The sequence below is a fragment of the Hibiscus syriacus genome, unplaced genomic scaffold (assembly GCF_006381635.1).
Source record: "Hibiscus syriacus cultivar Baekdansim isolate YM2019G1 unplaced genomic scaffold, ASM638163v2 tig00000340_pilon, whole genome shotgun sequence".
Lineage (NCBI taxonomy): Eukaryota > Viridiplantae > Streptophyta > Magnoliopsida > Malvales > Malvaceae > Hibiscus > Hibiscus syriacus.
In genome coordinates this window covers 2,585,639-2,612,388 of record NW_024061783.1, presented here as the reverse complement: position 1 = coordinate 2,612,388, position 26,750 = coordinate 2,585,639, and the positions used below count along the sequence as shown (strand labels likewise).

General features: G+C 33.8%; 2 protein-coding genes and 1 long non-coding RNA gene across 4 annotated transcripts; 2 read left to right on the top strand and 1 right to left on the bottom strand.

Moving 5' to 3' along the window:
* Positions 1-744: 744 nt before the first annotated feature.
* LOC120202487 (zinc finger protein CONSTANS-LIKE 5-like) lies at positions 745-18,037 on the top strand. Of its 2 annotated transcripts, XM_039202907.1 has the most exons (10): positions 745-1,167; positions 2,982-3,049; positions 3,925-3,995; positions 4,170-4,448; positions 4,948-5,111; positions 5,210-5,265; positions 5,374-5,426; positions 5,514-5,631; positions 7,449-7,546; positions 8,012-8,281. In XM_039202907.1, the coding sequence occupies exons 1-10, from the start codon at positions 842-844 to the stop codon at positions 8,081-8,083; spliced, it is 1,305 nt and encodes a 434-aa protein (XP_039058838.1). In that variant the 5' UTR covers positions 745-841; the 3' UTR covers positions 8,084-8,281. The 2 variants fall into 2 exon arrangements, with proteins under 2 accessions (XP_039058838.1, XP_039058832.1); XM_039202901.1 differs by lacking the exons at positions 5,210-5,265; positions 5,374-5,426; positions 5,514-5,631; positions 7,449-7,546; positions 8,012-8,281 and adding exons at positions 10,692-10,695; positions 14,438-14,441; positions 16,570-17,275; positions 17,373-18,037 and having other exon boundaries at positions 794-1,167; positions 4,948-5,082.
* On the top strand, positions 10,938-11,297 carry LOC120202502. The gene is made up of 3 exons (XR_005523737.1): positions 10,938-11,012; positions 11,105-11,176; positions 11,261-11,297. It is a non-coding gene; the product is annotated as an uncharacterized LOC120202502 (long non-coding RNA).
* A 5,353-nt stretch (positions 18,038-23,390) lies between the features above and the next one.
* On the bottom strand, positions 23,391-26,201 carry LOC120202477 (probable receptor-like serine/threonine-protein kinase At5g57670). Its single transcript, XM_039202892.1, has 10 exons — positions 26,022-26,201; positions 25,808-25,926; positions 25,608-25,726; positions 25,395-25,522; positions 24,899-25,297; positions 24,558-24,800; positions 24,275-24,432; positions 23,971-24,186; positions 23,739-23,888; positions 23,391-23,661 (listed from the first exon to the last, which is right to left on the bottom strand). Exons 1-10 carry the CDS (start codon positions 26,158-26,160, stop codon positions 23,515-23,517), a joined length of 1,818 nt encoding a protein of 605 aa, XP_039058823.1. The 5' UTR covers positions 26,161-26,201; the 3' UTR covers positions 23,391-23,514.
* Between the last annotated feature and the right edge of the window lie 549 nt (positions 26,202-26,750).

The window sequence follows — 26,750 nt, the reverse complement described above, 5'->3', positions numbered from 1 at the left end:
CATTTGTGTTGCGAAAATAAAAGTTATTGCGAAATTAAAATTCGTGTTGCGAATTCGAAAATTGAGTTGCGAAAACAAAATTCGTGTTGCGATTTAGAAAATCTTGTTGCGAAAAGGAAACTTGTGTTGTGAAAAAGAAATTCGCATTGTGAATTCAGAAACCGAGTTGCGAATTAAAATTCCGTGTTGCGAATTTGGAAACCGCGTTGCGAATTTGGAAAATCGCGTTGCGATTGTAGAAACTGAGTTGCGAATTTGGAAACTGTGTTGTGAAAGTGGAGTTCGCGTTGCGAATTTGTTGGTCATTTTCGCAAATTCAAAAAAAATTGGTTAAAATCGTATATTATAAGACATTTTCGTTCACTGAAGTTATTTTCTCTATTAAATTTATTGAATTAAGTTGAAATTAGGATTAATTGATATAATGTAAAAGTAACTTGACTTAAAACTGAAATTATATTAACTTTTTAACTGTTAGTTTATCTTTTAATTTTTTAATGAAAAAGGATGCGTTGAAATATATGAATAGTTAAAGAAACTATTTTATAACTTTTAATAATCATAAACTCAACATCTAATAATCGAGCGATCATTTATGAATTTTACTCTTCAAATTATTTCCGTCAGGGGGCAAAAAAACTCACGTGCAAGCACGTCTAAATTATGCTCAGACTGTAGTTTTTTTTTTCTGGCCCCTCCATTGTTGACTGTTTCTTTGGCAACCCGAAACTCTGATCCTCCATAAGATCCGGAATCGCACAACTCAAATAATATCGATATACCCGAATACCACAGCTCAAAAATCTTCTGTTTCTTATTCGCCCATGCTTTCTTTTTCCACATGATCGCCGCCATTTCTCCACCGCTCCGAACCTCCACGCCGGGCGCCGGAAGGCTCCGTATCCCGAATCGCCATTCGGTTCGCTTCTGTAGCTTGGGTTTTCCGCTGTGGACCCGGAAACTGAACTGGTTATACCATGAGCGGATGCAGATGTCGTGGGTTGGGAGCATGAGCGGCGGTTGCTTCAAGAGCATGGAGTCGCCTCCTAAATCGGGAATCAAAGTCGAAGAAGACAGTGGCGGACAAGACGTTTTCAACGCCGACGCCATGGGCTCCAGGGTTTCGCCTGAACATCTTGTCATTATGGTCAATGGCCTCGCTGGAAGGTATTTTTTTCATTTGAAATTAAGAATTCATAAGCTTGTAGCAGAAAAAAACTGTAATTTTGAAATGTAAGATAATTCATTCTTTTGAAGGAGTGTAGTGATAACTAGTAACAGTAGAGCTTTGTCTAATTTTGGCAGTAAATATACTTGTACACGCGACTTTTGCCTAAATTAGTGTTTCCCCCCTCAGCTTTATGTAATTGTCAATAATGAAAGAGATATTATGCCTTTTGGCTATAACAATGGAACTGCTATGGAGCAGCATGTAATTACATCAATCGAAAGGAGAAACTGAAGTAACTCTTGAATTTTGAAATCCAAAAAGTGGATTCTGAAATGATAGATGCTCCTCCCCCCAATTCTCACCTCACTCATCTGCATAAATTTTGCATGAATTGCTGACCCCAATATTTAATCAAGCATGTAGAAAATTTCATTAATGCAACTATAGCTTCTATTTGTTATGTTTATGGCTTCTGAGTATTGCTATTTCTACTGTTTTAGTTTTGCCAGGAAGGCTTTGTTTAGCAACTGATATTTGAAACCATAGAAGCATAGATGCTCCAAAATACCCTTTGCATCCTTAAGTACCATAGAAGCATAGATGCAACTATAGTTTCTTGATCTTTGTTGAGTACTGTTATCCCAAATCTCTCAAATATCGGATTTCTTGTTGTCTTATATTAAAAGTTGAGCTCTCCACTTATTACCGGTTGGTTTTAGAATAGACGTTTTAATATGATATCAGAGCCCAGGGTATGTGATGTTGTTTCTACCTAAGCCCATGTGAGGTTATTTATTTATAGCCTTGTAAGTTTTAAGTGGTGTTATTCCACATTTGTCAAGGATGGAGTTTCTTATTGTCTTATATTGCTCGGCTCTCCACTTTTTGCTTATTGGTTTTAGTTTGGATGCTTCAACATGTTTACCTGTTTGACATCAGAACTATTAAAAGATAAAACTATTTTAAAACCACTTGGATTAGGGTGGCTTTGTCTAAAGCCATGAATTTTTCTTTATTCATGGGTTTCAAACAAATTTATGTACTTGATAATTGAAAAACGTTTTGGGAACATTTATATTAAATTGCTTTATAAATGTTTATTGCCATAGATGTTCTTGTTATAAAATGGCTACCGAATCTAATTATTTTATGTTATTTAACTTTTTAGGGCTTTATGTATTTCTAGAACAAAATTAATGATTTTTTTTTGTTTGTATATATCTATATTCATGTACATACATTTTATTATTGTATCTTTGCATCGTCTTGTTCTCTAGAAGTTGAATATTTTTGTAATACATTCATATCTTATATCGCACATGTCCTTCATGGAGCCTGGCAGGTCAAAATCCATGAGAAAGGAGTAAAAGGATCTTTATTTAAGGATTATTTCTCAGGGCATTGTTTTTTCAATTTTTCATTTAATTTTTTACCCTGTTCATTTAATTATAAGAAAGATATAATATTTTAAGAATGTGATGATAATGGTCTAGAATGGGTTCCCGACAAGAATTTTGTGAAGCCATTGATCTCTGCTAGCATTGTGTTAAATAATGATTCTTAACCAAATCCCATCTCTCAACATCTTCTTATTGTATGATTTAACTGGTAAGATCTGTTATTTCTGTTATAGGTTCTTCTATCCATCTTGATCTGATCTCTTAAATTGAATACATTATATGTTCTTATACTTGTTATATTATGCTCGCTTGTGGCTGCCAGTAAATTGTTTATTCTTCTACATAGTTTATATGTTCTTCACACCATTAAAGATGATTAAATATCACAATAATTTTATCTGCTTTTATAGTGCTGCTGATTGGAGATTTGCTGCTGAACAGTTTGTGAAGAAGCTCCCAGACAAAGTAATAGTGCATCGTAAGTTTTATTTTCTTTTGCTTCATCCCCCTTCTTTTCTGCTACTGTGCATGATGAGTCATTGATGATTTAATGGTGATAATCAAATTCCAAAACTTTGCGGTGTGTGTAAAATTTGTGTGGTTTTAAGATAGAGCTTAGAAGCTCAAGGACAAAAATGAGGTTTTAGGAAGAAAAATTAGGACAAAGCTTTACATAAATGAATAAAACATACTTTCCCAAAATAGTGCCAAATACTTTATTGACTGAATTATATTTAAAAACTGAGAATAGAAAGAATTTCTGTAAACAGAGAATGGAGAGAAATTTTCAGTTATATTTTATTGAGAATTTCGGGGTTAGTTATATACATGAAACTATCTTGTCCTAAAGCTTGGGATCTACCGATCTAGTAAATTATAAGATATTAGGTAGCAAGAAATCAGGGAACGATCCTAAGGATTCAATAAGAAAAAACCCTTAACCAACTTCTAGAAATCTAGAAATTAATAAATTGGTGAGCTGTTAACACTCTTGCTCTAGCTGGTAAATAGATGTTCACTTCCAGCTTGTCCATCATTTGCTAACTTCATGGGCTGTGGCTATTGTCGGGAGTTTTTCCCATTCCATTGCCAACTTCATGATTATCTATTATATAATAACAATAGATGGAATTTGAATGAGCCAAAAGTTTGTTAATATCATCATTCATCCTGTTGAAAAGATTAGAAAATTACATGGAAAAAATTGGATAAATTTGGATGAAAGTGATACTAAAGGAATGATAGTGCCTGTCTTAACTCTGCATAAGCTCAATGTGACAAGCAAGTTTGGATAAATAATTTCAGTAGTTCCTTAGCATATATAGGAGATTTTGACTTGATATTCATGTACAGGCAGTCAATGCAACTACTTAAAATTGACATTTGATGGTGTTGATATGATGGGTGAAAGGCTAGCTCAAGAGGTATTTTGGTAATACAATTTTTCATCTTATTTCCTGGCCTATTTGATTGATAAAAGGCTATTTTTAATTTGGCTTCCTTTGGGAAAAAAAGAAGAATTTCTGAGTTACTGTTATGAAATTTTATGCGATAAATTTTCAGGGTAGAATATCACTCATCGATAATCTATGGTGCAGATATTAGGTGTTGTTGAACTTAGGCCAGATGTACGGAAGATATCTTTCGTGGCTCACTCTTTAGGTGGTCTTGTTGCAAGATATGCTATAGGGAGGCTCTATGAGCATTCTTCAAAGTTAGGTCAATCAGGTCTTAATGTGAACTCTTTAAATTTAGGGGACACAATTTCTTCAATTCAATACCTTGAGCAGCCTTGTGAAGACAGAATTGCTGGACTGGAACCAATGAATTTTATAACGTTTGCAAAACCACATCTCGGTTCAAGGGGACATAAACAGGCGAGTAGCATGCTTTTACATGTTATCTAGATTCAATATTTTTTATGTCTGCGCCTGTTTACATGTTATTTACTTGCTCCATTTTTCAATAATGAACAAGTAATAATTATAATGAGAGTTTGATTATCACTTTTTCATCCCTAAAAACTTCTCCTTCCACAAAGTCACAAAATAGATGGGTCTTTAAATCTTATTTACTGCTTTCTATTGAAGACTATGAACCTTCAAAGCCCACTGTTTCTTCCTGTTGAATCCTTTACACGCCAAGAGATGCCTAGCATATGACGAACCTAGAATCAAAGCTGTCTCACCAAGTATAAGCTAGCAGAAGTTGGTCATTTTGAAATGCTAAGCATCTATTTGTAAGAAATTTTTCACTTATGGAGGTTTTTGCCTGTCAAAACTCTTCCTGAACTCTAGATATCTACAGGGTTAATTTATTTTACATATACGATATTTGTGCTGCTTATAGTATGGTTGGCTTGTCCATGTTTTGCAGCTCCCGCTTCTTGGTGGTCTTCCTTTTCTCGAGGAAAGAGCATCTCAGACTGCACACTTGGTTGTTGGAAGGTCTGGAAAGCATCTATTTCTCACTGACAATGATGAGGGAAAACCCCCTCTTCTTCTGAGGATGGTTGATGACGGTGATGACCTGAAATTCATGTTAGTGTTAATTGCTTGACTCCCTTTAATCAATTGCCATAACACTTATTCTTAATAACTATGCATAGTGTAATATCTGTTTCCATTAACTTGTATAGATCAGCATTACGTGCATTTAAGCGACGTGTGGCATATGCAAATGCAAACTACGACCGTATCCTTATTGAAGTTGAAGTTTCTCATTAACTTCACTCCTATTTATTCATAAAGCCATGCTTGTCCTTTTTGTACAAAATTATGTTTATCTTGACTTCTGTCTGAGATATGGTTGGTTGGAGAACATCATCAATCCGGCGTCAGAATGAACTTCCAGAGGTTCTATTTAGTAAATTCTTATATTTCTGAATTCTATGTTTCATTTGGCTGCTTAGTTTTATTAATATGTTTTTTATATATTTTCAGTCAAATCTTCTTGTAATAGATGAGAAGTATCCGCATGTTGTATATATTGAGAGGGAAACTACAAAGATCCAAAACCAAGGTTTCCGTATTGCTGGAGCCCAAACAACTGATATTGAAGGTTTGTGGAGCTTTTCTGCTTCTGATCTAATCTTTATCTTTCCGTACAACAAATTTATTCATAGTGGCAAGTGATTTGGTGGAATATAGGGTTTTTATTGGAAGGGTTAGGCGAGAGGGAGAGAAATCAAATAGAATTTTTAGGCTTTAGGGAATTGTTGTTACATTTAAATGATTTTGGTATTTCACTTTAGTATTAGTGCAATGGTGTAGCTTATTATTCTCTATATTACTTTTTGGCTTGGAGTAGATCAGAGCGATAGGGAGAGGAAGAAAGGGACAGAAGGAATAGATGAATTGTAATCTGTAGTATTCAGGGAATGGTTATGGTGTTTTATGAAGATTCAGGGAATAGATCCATGCTATGAGATCAGTCAAGACAAGATGGTATTTTAGGAATATTCTGCATTTAGGGGGTTAATCCTTAAACTTTAGGAGGACACTCACTTTATTTTAGGATAAATTGTTAGAAATACCCAAAGACTCATTAGTAGGATGAAGTTAGTCTCCTAGTTCATATGGAAGCAGTTGCGTACAGATACCTAAGCTTGTTCCATTTTTCCACACAAGTAAATTCAATAAAATAATTTATTTTCTCACATGGTATGAAAATCAAACTTGGCTTCCTGGGAGTTTCTTTCTTCTTTTCAAGCCTTTATGATATGTGCCTAATTGTTAGAGATGGGACTTGGATCACACTTAGTAAAGTATGAAATTTCCTTGTCGGGTTTATATGGACTTAGGCTCTCCACCCTTAATAGCTTTTTGCATTTGGTTCTCCAAATGTCAGGTCCAGTAACTACATCTCTCGGTTGCAATCATGTGGGGCAGGTGGTGATCGTTGGTATTGCAGTGTTTGCTGAAACTAGAAAAGGAAAAAATAACTAGTGCAAAGCCAACCCACAGCTCAGATGGATACTAATTTGCAGTAGCCTTCTAGAAGAAAACTCATCCATGATTCATATAAAATCTCTACTTAGCTCTATATGCTTCTCAATTCCTTTCTATATCAAAATTGAGTAGAACGAGCTTTCTTTCTCGTACTATATGTATATGCATTGCTTTCTTTTTATGTGTATCTCTTTGTTTTGGGTCAGATTGTTCATTTGGTATCGTTTTGAACAAACAAAAGAGTAATTGCTAGGGCAAAGTTATTTGAAAAGGACATTTTTTTCCAGAAACTTAACAGAATAATGTGCACTGTCCTCGTTATTAAAGCATTAATAAAAAAATGTTTTCACTCAGCTTGGATGTGAAAGAAATGACATCTTATCTTGTCAATGGTTAAAAATCATTGCAACTAATGGAATTGGTAACTGCTCTAGTGATAGTCTCAATATTGGAAGGTTCTTCATAAAACAAAGAAGAAATAAGAAAGCTTTCCCTCCAGATTACTTATAATTATCTATTTCTTTTCACAAATTTTCCCCATTGATGAGTTCTTCTGTTTTTAACCATTTTTTTGGCTTCTTCCGCATTTTCTTTGATTATATTATTCTTAAAAGATTTCAATCATATAGCACTATCTTTGAGCAGTTTGGTACCGAAAGTTTTAGAAACTTGCTACATGTAAGACTAGGATCTCTATCATATAGTTTTAATTGAAGGGATAGCTGTAATTGTTGTCTTCGTTGCAGTGTTTCTTCTTCTTTATTTATTTCTTTATATAGTTTATACATCATTATTCGGTTTTTAACATATTTCTGTTATTCACTCTTTACCATGGTATCTGAAACTTCCACTACAACATAATTTTATATCATCTAGTTGATTTTTTTAAACTTCTCTTCCATTGATCATTCTCCCATTATTTTCTAGAGGTGATGATTCAAGGTCTCACTCAAGTACCCTGGGAACGTGTTGATGTAAGCTTTCAAAAAAGTAAACAGCGATACGTTGCACATAATACGATTCAGGCAAGTTCAACAGCATAATAGATATTTCTATATGCTTCATTTTTCTTTTACACGAAACTGAGAACTGTTGTATTCTCTGCACTTAAGTTTTGACATCAAATTATAGGCTTTAGACATCGTCCATTTATGCCAATAATCCATCCAATTTACAAATGCACAAGGTTCCCACATCAAGGGATCCTTGGAAGGATAAGTGTCTGAACCTGCCTCCATGCTTCACAATGCGGCTGTGTGGCAAGAATCCATTGTCATAAAGAAGGGGTTCCTAATAAGACCTTAGCAGCCCCTTATTGCCCGAGTGTAGCTGGCTATGTTTGCATTTAGTCCAGTGTATCAAACATGGGTTTTGTGAATAGATACTACCTTGTAATTATCCCAGACTATTTTGAAAAAACATGGGTTTTGTTCGGAAAGTGAAGAATCTGAGTAACACAGATGCACTGATTAATATTTTAACTTCTTCAGGTAAAGAGCTACTGGTTCAATTCTGATGGAAGAGATGTTGTTTTCCATATGATCGACAATTTCCTAATCTAATCCCGGAAGTGTGTGGTGTCTGCGGCGTCCGGTACTTTATCAACAGGTCAGCTCACTTATTATTATTGTGCAATATCCTCAGTTGTCTCACATGAGAATGAACGTTGTGGTGTATTTGTTCTATTGGTGTGGAAACATTGTCAATATTGTAAAGTCTTGTGACCTGTCCATATAAGTTCCTTTCTTTTGTTTCTTTGATATGATTCTTCTAATTTATTCCTTTTGCTTCTAACTATATGATTGTTGACATGTTTGATGTACTTCTGCTACATATTCCTCGACATTTTGTGGCTCCATTATTTACTATTACTCTTCACTAAGGATCGAATTACCGGTTGAAACTAGAAGCTTTGTTCTATATTTGAGAGAATTCGACTGTAATCGTCTGTTTTGAAAAATCTATTCTGGCAAAAAAGAAAAGGAAAGAAGGCTCTAGTTTTGAACATGTTGGCCTCGAACATGGTCGTGACAAGTGATTTCGTATACTCATTCCTTTTATTTTATTTTTTGGTATAGTGCATAAATGGTCTCCTGAGTGATGTTTTGTTGAGTTCTTCGACTATTAAAAGTTACGAAATAATTATTCAAGTATAGGGTGTTGTTTTGTTGAATCTCTTGACCATTAAAAGTTATAAAATGGTCATACACTATTCATATATTCTAAACTCGTCCTTTTTGGTTGAAAAATTGATGGTCGTCTGAGTTGAATGTAAACTTGCTAACGGGATATGTTAAATTTGATCCCAAAACCGTTTGAATTATATAGTCATTCAAAATTTTAGGATAAGATTGTATCATATCTTAGTCAGTTAATGTCCAGCTCAGATGATTATCAATATTTTAACAGAAAATGATGAGTTTGAAATATATGAATAGTTAAGTGATTATTTTATAACTTTTAATAGTCGGAAGATTTAACAAAGTAATGCCCAATAATCAGATATCATTTTTTTAATTTTCAACAAAACACTATAGTCGGGAGATTTACCCTTAATTTTTTGATTTAATTTATTATATTTATAAAAGTTCCCACGTGTACAAAAACAGGATAATTAAAGTTTAAATCTTAACACGAAATTTACTATGCAAAAGTAGAATAACATATGCATATTAGAAGCAGTCTAAATTAGGTACGTAAAGACTGCATGCCTAATTGTTTTGTAGCTACCCATCTTCGGTTTGGATTGAATTTGAATATATATATATATATATATGTATATAAAATAATATCAAAATCATAAGTTTTTTTATTTAAATTTATTATATATATAATTTATATATTTTATTACTTTTAAATTAAAAATAATTGTCAAAATAAGAAGGATCAAATTTAGACTTAAATTATTTTTAAAGCGGAATTTCAATCTAACCCTGAACTTTGAGTGGTCGATAAGTTTGGCTCTAGTTTTAAAGCTAGAAAAAGAGAGAAATGTATGAACGCATCATAAGATAACAAATAAGCATCATAATTAATATAAAAAAACGTAAATTAGAGTCACGCATCATGAGATAATTATTTACGATTGTAGGTTACATATCCAAATCTAATTCAAGGGTCCAAAGCAGGGGAAATCAGCGGGATAACAAATGAACATCATCTTGATCGGTCGTGGGTCGTGGCGATGTCAAATCCAACTATGAGAAAAAACAAAAGACAAACAATCAAAAAATAAAATAAAAAACGTGCCAAAAAACATGAAAAAAACGTATTTTATAAATAAAGAAATTCATATCACAAAGATAAAGTTATTAAAAACAAAAAAAAAATACGAGATAAAAGACGACTAAGACCAAGCTGATGCTATTGCCTGCTAATGAAAGAAAAAAGCGACCAAGACAGAAACTAAGAAAGCAAATCACTAGGGTTTTGTGGACGCTCGTAGTGACAATAAATCAAAATGTTATATAATTTACATTTAAGTAATGAAAATGTCCATTCATTATCATATCAAGTGGCTTTTAATATGGATCATTAAAGGTGTTTACTAAATATAGTAATTTTGAAATCTATTTATACATCTTAATTAATATCTCTCAAGTTGAATTAAAATGTTATATAATTCATATAATATTTATAATAAAATGCACTCATGTGTTTATTATTGTATTACATAAATCCAAATTCATAATTTATAAATAATATAAATACTAATCACATTTGAATTTGATTATGTCATGTTTGACGTACATATATCCAATAATGAACGTAAAATTTTATATTATAAGACAGATTATAAAAATTTTAGAAATAAAAATATATTATCAATAAATAATATAAATTTTTTAAATTATATGAAAATTTAAAATTTTAGAAAAATATCATTTTTATTAATACTCTCAATTCATCCATGATGACATGTCATGTGGTATATAAAATATGTACTTACTAGGACTAAAGTCACAATGGCCAACTTCCATTCAAAACACGCACAGCTTCACACTTACCAACCGGCCACAATAGGCAGCCGTCTCGTATCTTCCCTTCAATGCAAACAAACTCGAGAACAAAATCTTCAACAACTTCAATTCTTTTATTTAAAACAAACATAAAATTCGAAAACCAAGAGTTTAGGATTAACTTAAATGGGGCCTCCAGCAACAAGTACAGGGAAGTATCAGCTCGGTCGAACGATCGGAGAAGACACCTTTACCAAGGTCAAGCTGGCGGTAGACACCGCTACCGGTCATAACGTACCATCAAGATTATCGACAAGGCCATGGTCATGAAAAGCATTCTCAAGTATCAGGCGAATTTCCCACACACACACACACTTGCATGCTTTTGTAACCATGTGTCTTGTTCTTATGATCATATCCATGTTGCGGCCTTCGACCCGACACTAACGGATCGATGCTCGAATTTCAGGTACAACGAGAGATAAGAACAATGAAAATCCTGCACCACCCCAATACTGTAACAATAGTTGAGGTGTGTATTCTTAACTTGTTATCCATGGTTAATTGGAGTCCATTTTGCACCCACATTCGTTTGTGTTGACGAATTCTGGTGATCCGGTTCAGGTTATCGGCTCGAAGACGAAGATATACATAGTAATGGAATACATATCAGGAGGTCAACTCTCTGACAAATTGGTGAGACTTATCTGATACAAATTCTGGTGTAAATTAAGGCTTTCAATCTACATGTCTGATTCTGTTTACCTTTCCTATGTCCAGTCCTACGCCACGAAATTAAGTGAAACAGAAGCAAGAAGGTATGTAGCGCCGGAGATATGCTTACACGTGCGGTTCACCGTGCTATGAATTATGATAAATTACAGCCCGGAGATATGCTTACACGAGCGGTTCACCGTGCTATGTATCGCCGGAGGTACGAGACATCTCTTTCTGTTTCAATTATTGTACACTGTCCAAATTTGTGTTTTTGGTGAACAGTTGCTTACAAATAAGGGCTATGATGGGGCGGCTGCTGATATTTGGTCTTGTGGTGTCATCCTTTTCGAATTGCTTGCCGGATATTTACCGTTCGATGACCGGAATCTTGTTGTTTTATACAAGAAGGTATGTACTATGTATGCATCTTCCTATAGGGAAACAACCTGGATCAGGTCCAATAAGTTCCCTTGAACTGATGCCTTCCTATTCTATGTAGATATGCAGAGCACAATACGCTTGTCCAACATGGTTTACGAGAAGCCAGAGGAAGCTGATTTCTCGAATACTCGATCTGAATCCGAAAACGGTAAAACTTCAGTATGGTCTATGAGATAGAGATTGATAGGTTATGAACATAAAGATAATACTGATGTCTCCATGTAATACTGCAGAGGATAACAATTCCAGAAATCAATGAAGAAGAATGGTTCCATGTAGATTATGTGCCTTCCTGCGGCTTCGATTACGATGAGAAAATAAACATCGATGACGTTTGTAGACACTAATTTTTCACTTTCATATATTATTATTATTATTATTATTATTATTATTATATATTATTATTATTATTAAATAAATAATTACAAACCCAAAACCCAGAGGCCCATTTTACAAAATCTGAAGCCCAACAGTGACCGGCCCAGATCCAGAAGCCTACAGGAAACCCTAAACCCAATTTAGAGTTTGTATCATCTCTTGCCCCAGCTGCCAGCATCACAGCCGTTGGATCTAGCTATGATCCAACGGTCCAGAACCCTCCAAAAGGAAACCCTAGGGTTATGATAACCCTAGGGCCACGTCCCAGCCGCCTCTCCAGCTTCCAGACGTTCCAGCTGACAGATGGTCCAACTAGTCGCTGCCGACGCTGTTGTTTCCACGACGCCAGCCTCGCCGAGCTTTCCAGAAGCCAGCTACCTCACCAAATCAATGCTCTATGGTGAGTCACTGCCATAGCTTGGTGACTCACTGAAGACCGCCTTATTATACGGTCCGACGAGAGCCTCATCGAGGCCTATAAAACCGAACCTGCAAAAACAAAGAAAAAAAAGGAGACAAGCAACCACGACAGAAAACAAGCAACAACAACACCCAACAGCAGCCAAATAAAGAAGGAGAAGAGGAAAAGAGACTTACCAAGGAACTGTTATCATCGGAGCCTCCCTACGTCTTTGAAACTGAAAGGTCGAAGGTAAAGAACCTTAGATCTACACGTTTTGGTAGTGATCTAAGTTAAAATATCCTCGGATTTGGCTTTAGGGAAATTCAGGCTTCAATTTGAGGTAGATACGTAATTTTCCGGCCACCATTGACGGTGGCCGGCGGCGGTAGTCGATGCCAGATACAGACCGGCCGCCTTCTGGTTTCCCTCCGATGAGGGAAAATAAGAGAAAGCTTCTAAGCTCTCTCAGTTAGAGAGAGAAGAGAGAAAGGAAAAAATTGAGAGAATGGCCCGTAGGGCCAGCCATATTCGGGTATAAATACCCCTTTCCAAATGACACCGTTTTGGGAAGGGGTATATCTATAATTTTGTAAAATTGGTAAATCATACGCGCGACCATTAAAGTTTTGAAAACTTTTATTTTAGTCACTAAAGTTTGTAATCTATGCAATTTAATCACCAAAAGCAATTTTTAATTTGGTCTTTGAATTTTAATTAATTTATACTATAGTCACTACCTATGTATATATATATATTTATGATAAATAACCATATTAGTCCCTTTTAATTTTCATAATTTATATTTTGACCCAAATTAATTAAATAAGGCTGAATTATTTTATTAGCATTTAGATTTATTTATCTATTTGAGTTAGAGCCTTTAAATTTAATAAATTTTATTTTAATCATCATTTAAATAATTAAGGGTTAATTATTACTATCATCAATTGTATTTTTACAATATTACGAACTAGGTCTTTAAAATTTGATATTTTACATTTTAACCACTAATATTATAATTACTTTCATTTTTGACCATTCAATTTATAATTTAATTCCACAGTTTTAAATTATTTCGTTTTAGTCATTATTTAATATAATTTTATTTTTTCCTATATTGTAATTTATTTTTCAATATATTTAAACTAGTACTTTATTTATCTATTTGTTTGTCATTATTTATATTTTATTCACTAATATTTATTTGAAATACCATATATAATATTTATTTATTTTCAATATTAAGAAAGGGCAGTCTTAAAGCAACTAGATGTTCATTTTCTGATATATTCTAAATAAATATTTTATTATTATAAGTTATATATATATTATTTTTACATAAATATTTTAAATTATATATATATATATATATTATTTTAGTTTTATTTTAATATTTATTTTTAATGTTAAAAAAGGGCAGTCTTAAAACAACTGGATGTCCATTTTCTGATATTTTTAAAATAAATATTTTAATTATTTATAGATAAATGTTTTATTATTTATTTATTTAATATTAATAAAAGAGTTGTCTTAATACAACTAGAAGCCCTTTTTCTGATATTTCTAAATAAATAAATATCTTATATATATTAATAGATTTTCTTAAAAATATATTAATAAATTTGAAATAAAAGAATTATGAATTAAATATATTTTTGAATATTTAAATTTCCAATAATAGAGACAATTTATAATTAATAGAGTACCAATTTTGGGCGTTGTAGGGGTGCTAATCCTTCCCTAAACGTAACCGACCACGAATCCCTTTTTATTATTAAAAAGAACAAATTTTTGGTTGAAACGCAGATCGGTTTATCTTTTGACTGATGTTTTCTTAAAAGCTCTTTTAAAAGAAAATTTTTAGGTATTCGACCTATTTGACTCCAAAGGCCGATCGACTCCCAAAACATTTTTAAATCAAAATCATTTATTTATTCGTTTTATTTTTCTCACCAAGTTAAAAATTCGTACCCGGGCGAAAACCGGTTACGACAACGTTAACGCCGCCTTCGAGACAGTTGAGTAAAATGCTGGATTTAGTATTAAAACATGAATCTCATAGCTTCATCTAACAATCTGAAATACCATACAGGAACACAGTGAAGATATGAGAACACACAAAGCCTCGAATTTCATAAACGCATTCAAACTGATAGCGATGTCGGATGATCTCGATTTATCAGGCCTCTTTGAAGGACAGGCAATTCTGTTAAATCGAAGCCGGCATTTACATCGGACTAGCATCTCCAGTTCATTACTAGAATTAAGTACACCATTTCTTTTCTTACATAGGATGACAAAAGACAGGACAAAGATTGGTTCCAAGCATACAGTTACTGACAACATAATGAAAATAGAACCTGCAGCTATGGGTGCTAGTTTGTTGGTTGAAAGAACGAATCATTACAAGGTACAAACTTCTCGTGTTCCGAATTCTTCGAGCAGTGACTAGAGTCTCAAGTTTTTATTTTTACAGATGAAAATTCATGCAAAGCGGAAGATGGCTAGATGTTGCAGATCATCTTACGACCTATCAGACGAGGTAAATAACAATGAGATGCTCTTTTCACAAGACAACATATCAAAAGTCTCACAACCTAACGCTTCGTTGTCTGGTAATCGCGGTTTCTCCGGCGAATTGCGTTGTCGAAACATCGAAATCTGCAGGGAACTAACAGTTTACAAGGAGGTATTGTACTCAATTCTTACATTCAAATTGTTAGAAGCCAGTACCTTTGGAGAAAAAAATGTAGAAATGTGCTCAAACCACCCACAGAGAACTCTCTCATGGTTAATTAAATGATGAATTATGCATTTAGTACCTAAACTATTAGTTTTGGTCCGTTTTAGTATTTATACTTTTAATTTCTTTCAAAACCATACCTAAAGTTTAGTTTTTGCTTCATTATAGTGCTCTGCCGTTCAAAACTTAACACGTTTAGTACTTAAACTATCAAATTTAATTCATTTTAGTATTTAAATTTTCATTTTTTTAAAGTTAACGTTAAATTTTAAACTGGGTATTAAACTATTGGTTTTGGTTTGTTTTAGTACCTAAACTTTTATTTTTTTTCAAAATCATACCTAAAGTTTAGTTACCTAAACTATCAATTTTGGTTTTGGTTTGGTTTAGTACCTAAAGTTAAAAACTTAACGCATTTAGTACCTAAACTATCAATCTTGATCCGTTTTAGCACCTAAACTTTATTTTTTTCTTCAAAAATTAACGTTAAATTTTGAACGGATACTAAAATGAAACAAAAATTAAACTTTAAGTATGGTTTTGAAAAAATTAAAAATTTAAGTACTAAAACAGATCAAATTGATAGTTTAGATACTAAATATGTAATTTATCCTTAATTAAAAGATACATGCCAAAAGTTAAAGTACCTAGGTTAAGGAATATATGCAGTATATTTTAAATATTTATTTTTAATTAAGTTAAAACCCTTTTTGAGGTTATTTAAGAAAACTTTGAGCACCAATTTTGTGATAATAAATAGTACTCCCACAATCCTGTAAATAATGTGGGGGTCAACATTTTGTATTCGAAATTTGTTTGACTTTAATTGTTAATATTTGAAATATTCAATAAACTAAATCTTTATAAAAAAAATATATTCCAAATCCATTCATTGAATTCAAGATGTTTGAATAGTACTTTTATATTTTAATAAATGATATAGAAATATAATAAATTTAAATTATTATATATTTTAAATATTTTTATTAATAATATATTTATATATCTTAAATTTTTTTAAATTTTTTAAATTTATTTTAAAATAAAATTGTACACGAATAATTAGATATATAAACCCTCCCTTGGTCCACGTCGACACAGACAATGAACAAGCCACAACCAAACAAAACATAATCAAAACCCTCCCAAAATATTTGTCCTAAAACCAGCTCTTTTTTTCTTGCAAGGAAAAAAATAATTTCTCATGGTGTAAATTGCTCCACGTGTTCTTACCTTACTCGTCAACACCGAGATTTCCCACCCTCCCTGGTCACTAACTAGATAGATAGCCTAACACATCCTCAAAAGGCAAAGCCAAATCAATAACAGGCTCACAGCAAGTCTGCAAAATCTGACGTTCTAGTCCAAACTCCAAAGAGAATCTCAAAATTGCTTTGATTTTGTAAGGATGGGAAGCTTTAGGGGAATAACGGGAGGCTGCGGCATGGCCACAAAGATATGTGACATATGTAAATCGACCGCGGCGGCTATTTTTTGCCGTGTCGATTCGGCTTTTATGTGCCTGAATTGTGATTCCAGGGTTCACTCCGGTACCAACAACCTCGGCTCTGCTGCTCGGCATGAGCGGGTGTGGATGTGCGAGGTGTGTGAGCAGGCGCCTGCTGCTGTTACTTGCAAGGCCGATGCTGCTGCCCTTTGTGTCACTTGTGATGCCGATATCCACTCCGCTAATCCCCTGGCTCGTCGTCACGAGCGTGTCCCCGTCGAGCCTTTCTTCGACTCGACGGATTCGATCGTCAAGTCTTCCCCTTTTAGCTTCCTCGTCCCGACCGCCACGGATCACGATTGCTGCCAACAAGACGATGTAGAAGCGGCGGGTTCGTGGTTGTTGCCGAATCCGAAACAGGCAGTGGAAAGTAACGAAATCAAAGCTGGTGGTGGTGATTTGATCTTCTCCGAAATGGACCCCTTCATCGATTTCGAGAACCACAACATGTTCCAAGTCCAACATGATCTTCAAAACGCAGCTATGGACAGCGTTGTCCCGGTTCAGACCAAGCCAGTCATCAACAATGAAAATTGTTTCGAAATCGAATTCTGTCGGTCCAAGCCTCCTACTTTCAGCTTCCAAACTCGGTCTCTAAGCCATAGCGTAAGTACTTCAAAATTTCAATAGTTCAATTCTATCCTTAATTAAAACGATCAATAAATCTCTGTAAAACTGATGGGAAACCATGTAAAACTTTCAGGTTTCATCATCTTCACTCGATGTGGGAGTAGTCCCAGACGGGAATTCCATGTCCGACATGCCGTATTCTTTCGGACGAACCATGACAGACTCGAGCGGACCGATGTCGGCAACCACGACGAGTAGCCAAGCAGGCGGGATGGACCGAGAGGCTAGAGTTTTAAGGTACAGAGAGAAGAGAAAGAACAGGAAATTCGAGAAAACAATCCGATACGCCTCACGAAAGGCGTATGCCGAGTCGAGGCCGAGAATCAAAGGCCGTTTCGCCAAAAGGACTCAAACGGACAACGACGTCGACATCATCTTTAACTCGGCTTTTACGGCTGCCGGTTTCATCTCCGACACCCAATATGATCTCGTCCCATCCTTCTGAAAGTCGAAGAAGATAAAAAAGGGGCTGCTTATTTAGCTATGGCCCTGTGATATTCAACAGTTATTTTTATCATGCAACTAGAATAACTCTACAAGTCCACTGAAGTTCAGCAGAAACAAGATATCCAGTATTTTTAATTCTGTTTTTATGTAAAAACAGGTAATGAATCCATGGAGTTTTTCTTCTTCTTCTGAATTCCCAGATTCAAAGATGATAAGCTGCAGACAGACGTTAACTGATCATCACTTTTACTTGGCTTTTCTCCAAGATCCATCTATGAATCTGTTTCTCAATCCCTATTGGACCATTTCTTTTTCAATTCGACTATTGTTTAAGTATATAAAAATTTAACAACAAAATAATAGGTGAACAATATATGAGCTAAACACCCTAAGCGGGGTCAGTTTATGATGCCTCAGTTCATGATTTACAGTAGGCAACTTCCATTCGTTACAGCCCCTAATCAGTATCTTTTCACACAAAACAAACTGCACAGGCTCTCTATGATGAAATCATCTACTCAAAAACTAACCAGTAGGACGCCTTTCCCCAGGCAATGCATGCATGCAAAAGATTACTCGAAGAACCAACGAAGAACAAGGCACCATCTACCCTGCAGAAAACAATGTTCGAGTAAATAAACAAACACATACAGAAAGACAAAAGGCCATCAGCTACCTAACCATAGAACAAATAATAAGTGGAGTGAACAACAGTTACTAATCTTGCTAAGGAAGGAACGGATCTGAATGCCTGGATAACATGTTGCTTGAAATCTAAGTGAATAGAGCAAATATACTGAAGGATCCTGTTTGGTTGGTCGGAAAACTGTTTTCCGAAAAATGTTTTCTTAATTTTTCAATGTTTCGTTGGAGAAAACTGGTTGGTCAATGTAAAACATTTTTCTGTTAAATAATTTTTTTTGTTTCGTTTTCTGGAGTATGACTTGCGGTATGATTTTTCGTAAGTCATTTTTTGAACTTTTCATTTCAAAGAATAAATATTTAAAATAATTTTATTTTATGTACTTAATAGTAATACAATATTTTAATATCATTTTAATCAAAACATTAATTATTAAAACACTTAAAATATATTTATTAATATTTTTAAATAATATAATATTATTTAAAAATATTATAATAATATACTCAATTATATTATAATAATATAAGATATTATATGTTTATTTTAATAATTTCTAACAGATTCATCGACTAACGGAAAATGATTTACATAATCTCTACCAGACACCGTAAAACGTTTTCTAAAAAATATTTTTTAGAAATATAATTTAATTTTAGAAAATATTTTAATAACATTTAAATCAAAATATTAATTATTAAAATATTTTTAATAATATAATATTATATTTTTAATATTATAATAATATACTCAATTATATTATAATTATAAGATATTATATGTTTATTTTAATAATTTCTAAAAAATTTATCAATTAGTGGAAAATAATTTACATAATCTCTACCTAATACCGTAAAACATATTCAACCAAACACCGTAATAACTCAATACCTTATTATTAAAATCCATTACCCATTTCAAACACATTAAAGGATTTGTCCTATGTAATAATTTTGTTATTTATTCACCCCTTTATTTTATTAGAAATTAAACGAATATAAATCAAAAGAACACATTGAAAAAAAAGTACAAAAAGAAAGTGAAACATTAAAATGATATCCACCATCATATTATTTTGGTTAAACTACGTAAATGACCACATAACTAAAGGTCGGATCACGAAATGACCATCATTTTAAATTTGTGTCAATATGACCACTGAACTATTTAAATGGTTTCAATATAGCCACCTACCGTTAACATTCAACGGAAGTGGTTATGTGGCCGTTCATAAAATTAGTATAATTAGGGAACGAGTCCTTGTAAAGTTACGTCTTCGTGACACTGACATTCTTCTTTGTTTTCTTCCATTTTGGTCACTACTTGTATATGATTTGTTTCCTTGGATTTACATTTAATGCAATTTGACCATGATTCTGTTTTTAATTTGTCTAATACCTCAATTTGAGCATTAACTTTAAAATCTTTTATTCTAGTCATGCATTAAATTTATAGATTAAATCCCCTAGATTTTAGAATTAATCAATTTGATCCCTTAGATTTCTCCAATCAAATTTTAACACATTTCACGTTTTGTATAATACAATTTAATTAATTTAATAAATTTTCAATCCAATCAAAATGTGACACATATGTTATTAAGATAATACATATGCTATAAAAGTTGTTCAAGTTTAGGCAGAAAAAAGTAACCCAAAATGAATTAGTAACCAAGCAAACCTTAACGAATAAGCTAAATTTAATATTTAGGAATCAATTATAATATTATATATATATATATATATATTATAGTTAATGATAAAAAAATAAAAAAATGATAAGTGAGAGGTCAATTGAGAATATGACAACACGTAAATCACTAAAATAAATATAATAGTTTATTTATAATTGATTTAAGATTTTAATATTTTTAAACTAAATTTATTGTTTTCATATCTATTTTTAATGATTATATATATATATATATATATGAAATCATTAAAAAATAATTTAATATTTAAATTATAATCAAAAGAAAAAATATTTAAGATTCAAATCATATTTATCTTTTGATTTTAAATTGGGTTCGTGAGTTTGAGTATGTTAAATAAATTTTTAATTTAATTTTCAATATAATTTCATATATATAATCATTAATAAATACATATAAATAAATTTAATTTAAAAAGATTAAAATCTTAAATTAATTATAAATAATATATTATATTTTTTAGCAATTTAAGTGTTACCATATTTTCAATTGGCCTAGATTTAAGTTCTCACTTGTCTATTTTTATTTCTATCATTAACTATAATAATATATAATATACAATATATGAAAATATTTTAATTGATTCCTAAATATTAGATTTAGCCTATTGTTAAGGCTTTGCTTGGTTACTAACTGATCTTGGGTTCAAATACAATTAAGTTATTTTAGTTTTAATTTTCTACCTAATCCTGATCAAGTTATATAACATATGTATTATATTGATAGCAAGTATGAGAATTGTCTCAACAGTTAATTCTAAAATCTAGGGGATTTAACCTATAAATTTAATACATTACTAGAATAAAAGATTTTAAAGTTAACGCTCAAATTAAGGCATTAGACAAATTAAAAACAAAATCAGGGTCAAATTGCATTAAATGTAAATCCAAGGAAACAAATCATATACAAATAGTGACCAAAATGGAAGAAAACAAAGCAGGGTGTCAGTGTCGTGAAGATGTAACTTTGCAAAGGACTCGTGCCCTAATTATACTAATTTTGTGAACGGCCACATAACCACTTCCGTTAAATGTTAACGGTAGGTGGCTATATTGAAACCATTTAAATAGTTCAATGGTCATATTGACGCAAATTTAAAAATAGTGGTCATTTCGCGACCCGACCCTTAGTTATGTGGTCATTTATGTAGTTTACCCTATTATTTTAGTGATTAAATGATACTAATACTTTATTGTTTATAATTTAAAGTTTAAACCATATTTCTGTTTCAATTATATAAAAAAACAGTTAATTAATACAATTTAGTTTGATTTAAAACTAGCTTTCAAGGAAAATTACATGGAGAGAAAATAATTAGAGAAAACTCAAAATTAAATAAAAATTTCATTTACACATGTACAATAACTAAATGTTTACATATGATATTACATGTAATACCAACTCAGTTGGTAGAGCACAAGGCTCTTAACATTGTGGTCGTGGGATCGAGTTTCACGGTAGGCAATTCATAATTCTGATTGTCGGAGGTCTCCCACGGAAGTTGCTCTCAACCTGACGTTGGGGGCAGCCTACTAATCTATCTCCCCCATACCTTATTACATATGAGAATAAGGTTAACTAATTTTATAATTAAATGTTTACATATGTTTTAATGGTTTAAACTAAACAGTCCTAAAATTATGCATTTTTTGTTTTGAGTCCCTAAACTATTTTTGATCAAAATAAATTTTTACACTATTATATGTAACCACTTTAAGTACCTAAACTATTTTTTAGTCAAAATAAACCCTTAAACTATGCCCTTTTTGCTTTAAGCCCCTAAATTATTTTCTTGATCGAAACAATTACCTAATTTTGTATAAAAAATATATTAGAGAGACAAATATCTTGGGACTGAAGAGGGTCTTCAATCACATTTTGTAGAAAGAGGAGCACTTGTTTCCTTGTGATTTTTCAAGTGACTTTAATGCTCAAATGATGCAACAGAACGAAAGGAAAAGTTGGCTTTATGCCTTTGTTTAAAAACAGTGAAGGGTGAAGCATCATGTGGATCATGGATCAAAGTGTAACTTTTAACCTATTAGCCAGTTCAAAACCTTCGCTTTACAGCAAGTGGAAGAACTTGGGAAACAGCCCTTTAAATAAAGGATAAAAGCTAATTCATTTTCATATATTTTGGAGTTGGCACACGTCCACTAGTTGTGGGTGGAAATATATATATACATATATATATATAATGGTTATAAATCTGGATATTTAACCTTTTGTTCTTCACGTTTTCCATTTCTTGTTTGTGCTGGGCTCTGAATCGAAGAGATTTGGTCCTTTCCCTTTGTATCTTTCCATAGATTTTGTTCGTTGGGATTTGTGAAGAAAGGCGTTGGGGACGTAAAGAGTGAAAACTGGTGGGGTTGCATTAGTCTCATGCGTGTGCGGTGACCATCGATGTCATGTGGGTGAGGGAGACAAGTGTGGGTCACCCCCTCATCCCCTTCACGTGCACAGCCGGCCCACGCTTATCTCTTTGTCACGCGCCACTGTCCTCGGTGGTGTGGTCCTATTATCCCACCACTTCTCCTAACACCATGTTTGATGTTTATCCACTAATATGACCCGTCAAATCAAGCTCCCTTAGTCAACGGGGCACATTCAACCCTACGGGTCCCTCTCCTACCTTCGTTTTTTACTACTTCATAATTGCACCATAAGGGTCGGGCCATGAAGATCCATAAATGGAAAGCAAAGCAACAAGCCCATTTTAAGATCACATAATATCATAATTAAATCTCAACCTAGGTTGAATGGAAATCATCAATTAACTAATAAATAACTCATGTTGCTAATGTAATATTTCATGTTAAATTATTGATGTGATAAATGTCATGTTATCTAAGATGGTGTCAACCGAAGTAATGATATAACATATATCATGTCATCTGAAGTGACGATATATATGATATGTATCACGTCACTCAAGAAGATGATGTGATATGTGTTATGTTATTCAATACGATGATATAATATATGACACTTCAGTAATTTAACATACGTGAAAATACTACGTCAGTACATTAATAATTAGTTAATTAACGGTTTTAATTCAACCTGGATCATTTTAAACAAAAATTAAAAGGTTAAGAAGTAGAATGTTTTTAGAAAAGAACAAGGTTGAAGTGACCATAAATATAACATTGGGACTACTTTTGAAGTAAGTTTCAAGATCCAGTTTGAAGTGTGAAAATGGGAGTCTTAATGATTCCAAAAGTGGTGGAGATGGATCAGTCAAGTACAGAAAGGAAAAGTTATAGGCGTTGAAATTCCCTATTTTCTTTCAATAATCAACATAAGAACCCCTAGCAAATATTTAAACCTACGTGTAAAGTTAAAAAGAAGAAACTCAACATTCTATCCAACCATCTGAAGCTGCCCTGCAAAACACTTGTGTGGACTGACTCATAAGAAATCCTCCAGGGATATGTGTGTCGGGACCTCGTATCCGAAAACCATCGAGTAATCGTCCAACTCGTCGGAGGTAAACTTCGGCATCCTCCAGCTTTTTGCGACATCAGAGTCCTGGCCAGACATTAGAAGCTCCAAGACCTGATAAATGAAAGCATTTACGGCAATGCCTTTATAAAATGACTAGCAGAACTCTACCATACACATATTTTAAGTACCTCGCTCATCGATGGACGCCATTCCGCTGATTGCCTCACGCAATAGCAAGCTGTTAGAACTGATGTATGCATTTGATCCTCGTCGTATCTGCCTTTCAGTTTCGGATCGGCTAGTTCATTGATGTGCCCGGACTCCATAAGAGGCTTTGCCTATACATGAAAAATTCATTTCAATAATAATGTATGTAATTATGGTATTTACTACTTATGTATGTGCAGATCTGCATAATACCCATAGTAGGAGGTTTTTCTTTGAGGAATCCACAGGCCGACGACCGGTAATGATCTCGAGGAGAAGAACCCCAAAGGCAAAAACATCTGTTTTCTCATCCACAATACCGTGCATGAAGTACTCCGGTGCTAGGTACCCGAATGTTCCCTCTATAGGGATCACAGCATGGTGAGTCCATTTGTTAGGGAGCCATTTGGCAAGACCAAAATCAGTGATCTACCAAGAGTGGAAAACCGAAGTTACATAAAGAACTCATGTATTGTAATTTTCCAGCAACATTTCTGTATGTCGCCTGTCGATTTACCTGCGGTTCGTAATCCTGTCCGAGAAGGACATTAGAGGCTTTTATGTCGCGGTGTATGATTCGGTGTTTGCAACATTTGTGCAGATAGTGAAGACCTCTAGCAACTCCAAGGGCAATCTTGTATCTCGCAGGCCAATCAAGTTCCACACTTGTTTTACCTATGGAGTTTCCCAGTTATAACAGAACAAGTTAAGAAGTTAAAATAATTTACTGCAGTTTATCCTAGGAAGTTGATCTTTCTTAAATTTACTGCAGTTTATCCTAGGAAGTGGATCTTTCTTACCATGCAAGGCAGTTGCCAGAGTTCCTTTCTCAGACAAGTTGAAAATCAAATAAAGTCCATTTTCGACGCAGCATCCGACTAATTTCGCGGTATTCAGGTGGCAAACATGTCCAATGATGCCCAATTCAGTGAGGAACTCTTTCTCTTTGTTGTCCTTGGCCAACATTTTTACTGCAATAGCTCTCCCATCTGAAAGATCACCCCTGTAAACTTCCGAATACCCGCCTCGACCGACTGTATTATCTGATAAATTCATAAGAATCTCGAGTTTAAACATCTGGATTTCATGAAAAAAAATGAAGGTAATGATAAAATGTTGAAGAATTTGGTACTGGTTTTACCTGGATGGAAGTTGTTTGTGGCATTTGAGATCTCCTCAAAGCTAAAGCACCTCATCAATGGCTGCTCCTTTTCTTTATTGGATAAATTGGCCTTTCTTTTCCTTAGTGGAGACTTAAACACCATTGAGATGAATTTGTAAGGTGACATCTGTTTCCTTGTATATGGTTCCCCTTTAAACTTTGGTGGCTGAGGGGACCCAGACATTGTTGAGTCCCAGAAACTAGAGCTATCATCTTCTGTGCTATTTGATTCTCCTTGAAGTGCATCTAGAACAGTTCTTGGTGATTGCTTCTGCAGTTTAGTCTTCGAGACAATGGGATTTTGAACAGGGGATACCGACGCGTCGTCGCTGCTGTTGTCACTCTTGTTAGACGATGTCGTGCTCCATTGATGAGTTTCTACATACAATCAAAAACAAAACTTCAGAAACAAGGAAATGAAAAGTAAATTGCATTGATAAAATCATACAGGCCAGTTTCTGGAAGTAAAACTAACCATCAAAATGTAAATGTGTCGACTTTGGGGTCGAGTTTTGCTGCCGTTGCTTCGACTTCCCTATCGATACCACTGCACAACCTTCGGGGGCATGCTCCAAACAGTATGAGGTGATTTTATGTGATGTTCTAACCCAAAGAAAGAGAAAATTTAAACTTCACAGAATATATAAGAATTGAGCTTAAAGAGTCCAAGGATTGTTTGATTTCTCACTCTTTTGAACGCTTTCTGGAGCCAAGGAGAAGAAGAAAATCAGCTGAGATGGACTTTGCTTCCTCAATTAGACCCCTTTTGACACTAGTGTTAACTCCTACTTTTGCCTCCAAGTTTACCTGAACAAAGCGGACTGCACGATTTATTCGATGCATTAACGATGTACAATTAGAACTACAATAATAAAAATAGTCAGTTACCTGCTTAGACTGGCAGGTACTAGCAAATTCTCCGAGCACAGATATAACACGAGCTCTCGCCTGCCGAAATTTCGCCTGATCTTTTATTACCAATTTATTCTTCTTCTGCTCCTCACCAACTGCGGTTTCAATAAACAAGTAAATCTTTTACACCATAGTTCGATCGATTGATGTCGTAATTAGATTTCGACATCGTAACAATGAATATACTAACCAAGAACATGTAGGGCAACAATGGTGTCATTTGGACGAGCTATAACTCTGATTGCCCACGACAACAGTTCCCTGCTGTCATTCCGGTCTAAACCTAATGGGATGCCAATGAGTATCTTAGCAGGCTTCGAAGTCACCATTTTCGAGTACACAAGCTTGTCCCAACAGGTTTCAAACGCAACACAATATATATAAACAACAAAACTTAGCTTAACAACATGTGTAGTGGAAGCAACAGCATGGTTAGAAAGTGTGGGCACACGGGTTGTAATTGGATTATTCTTGTTAAAGAAGCATAAAAGCTTCTTTTTTCATGGCAAGAGAAATGTGATTAGTCGGCTTTCACTTTCAAGAGCTGTTTTTTTTTGAAGTGAAATATTCAATGCGACGGTTAGGTGCTTTGGGGTATAAGCAATGGGGGGTTTCGATGTTTTGAACTGTCTTGTTGTGCAAGCCAAAGATCGAAACTGGTAAAAGAAAAAAAGGGAAGATGAGAGCTTTTGTTGGGGTTTGGTAGAAGTGTCGTGGCACTCGAAAGGGTTCGATCACTTTATGATGAGTGAAACGTGGAGAAAACACTAACGCTTTTAAACTTCATTGCCTAAGAGAGGTTGATTTCCAATGATGGGCACTTGCTTTGGCCAGCCTGATGATTGCTATAATAATGCCTAAATTTGCTTGTTTTGTCTTGGGAATGTATCAATGCAAAGCTTGGTACGAAAGAAAGACT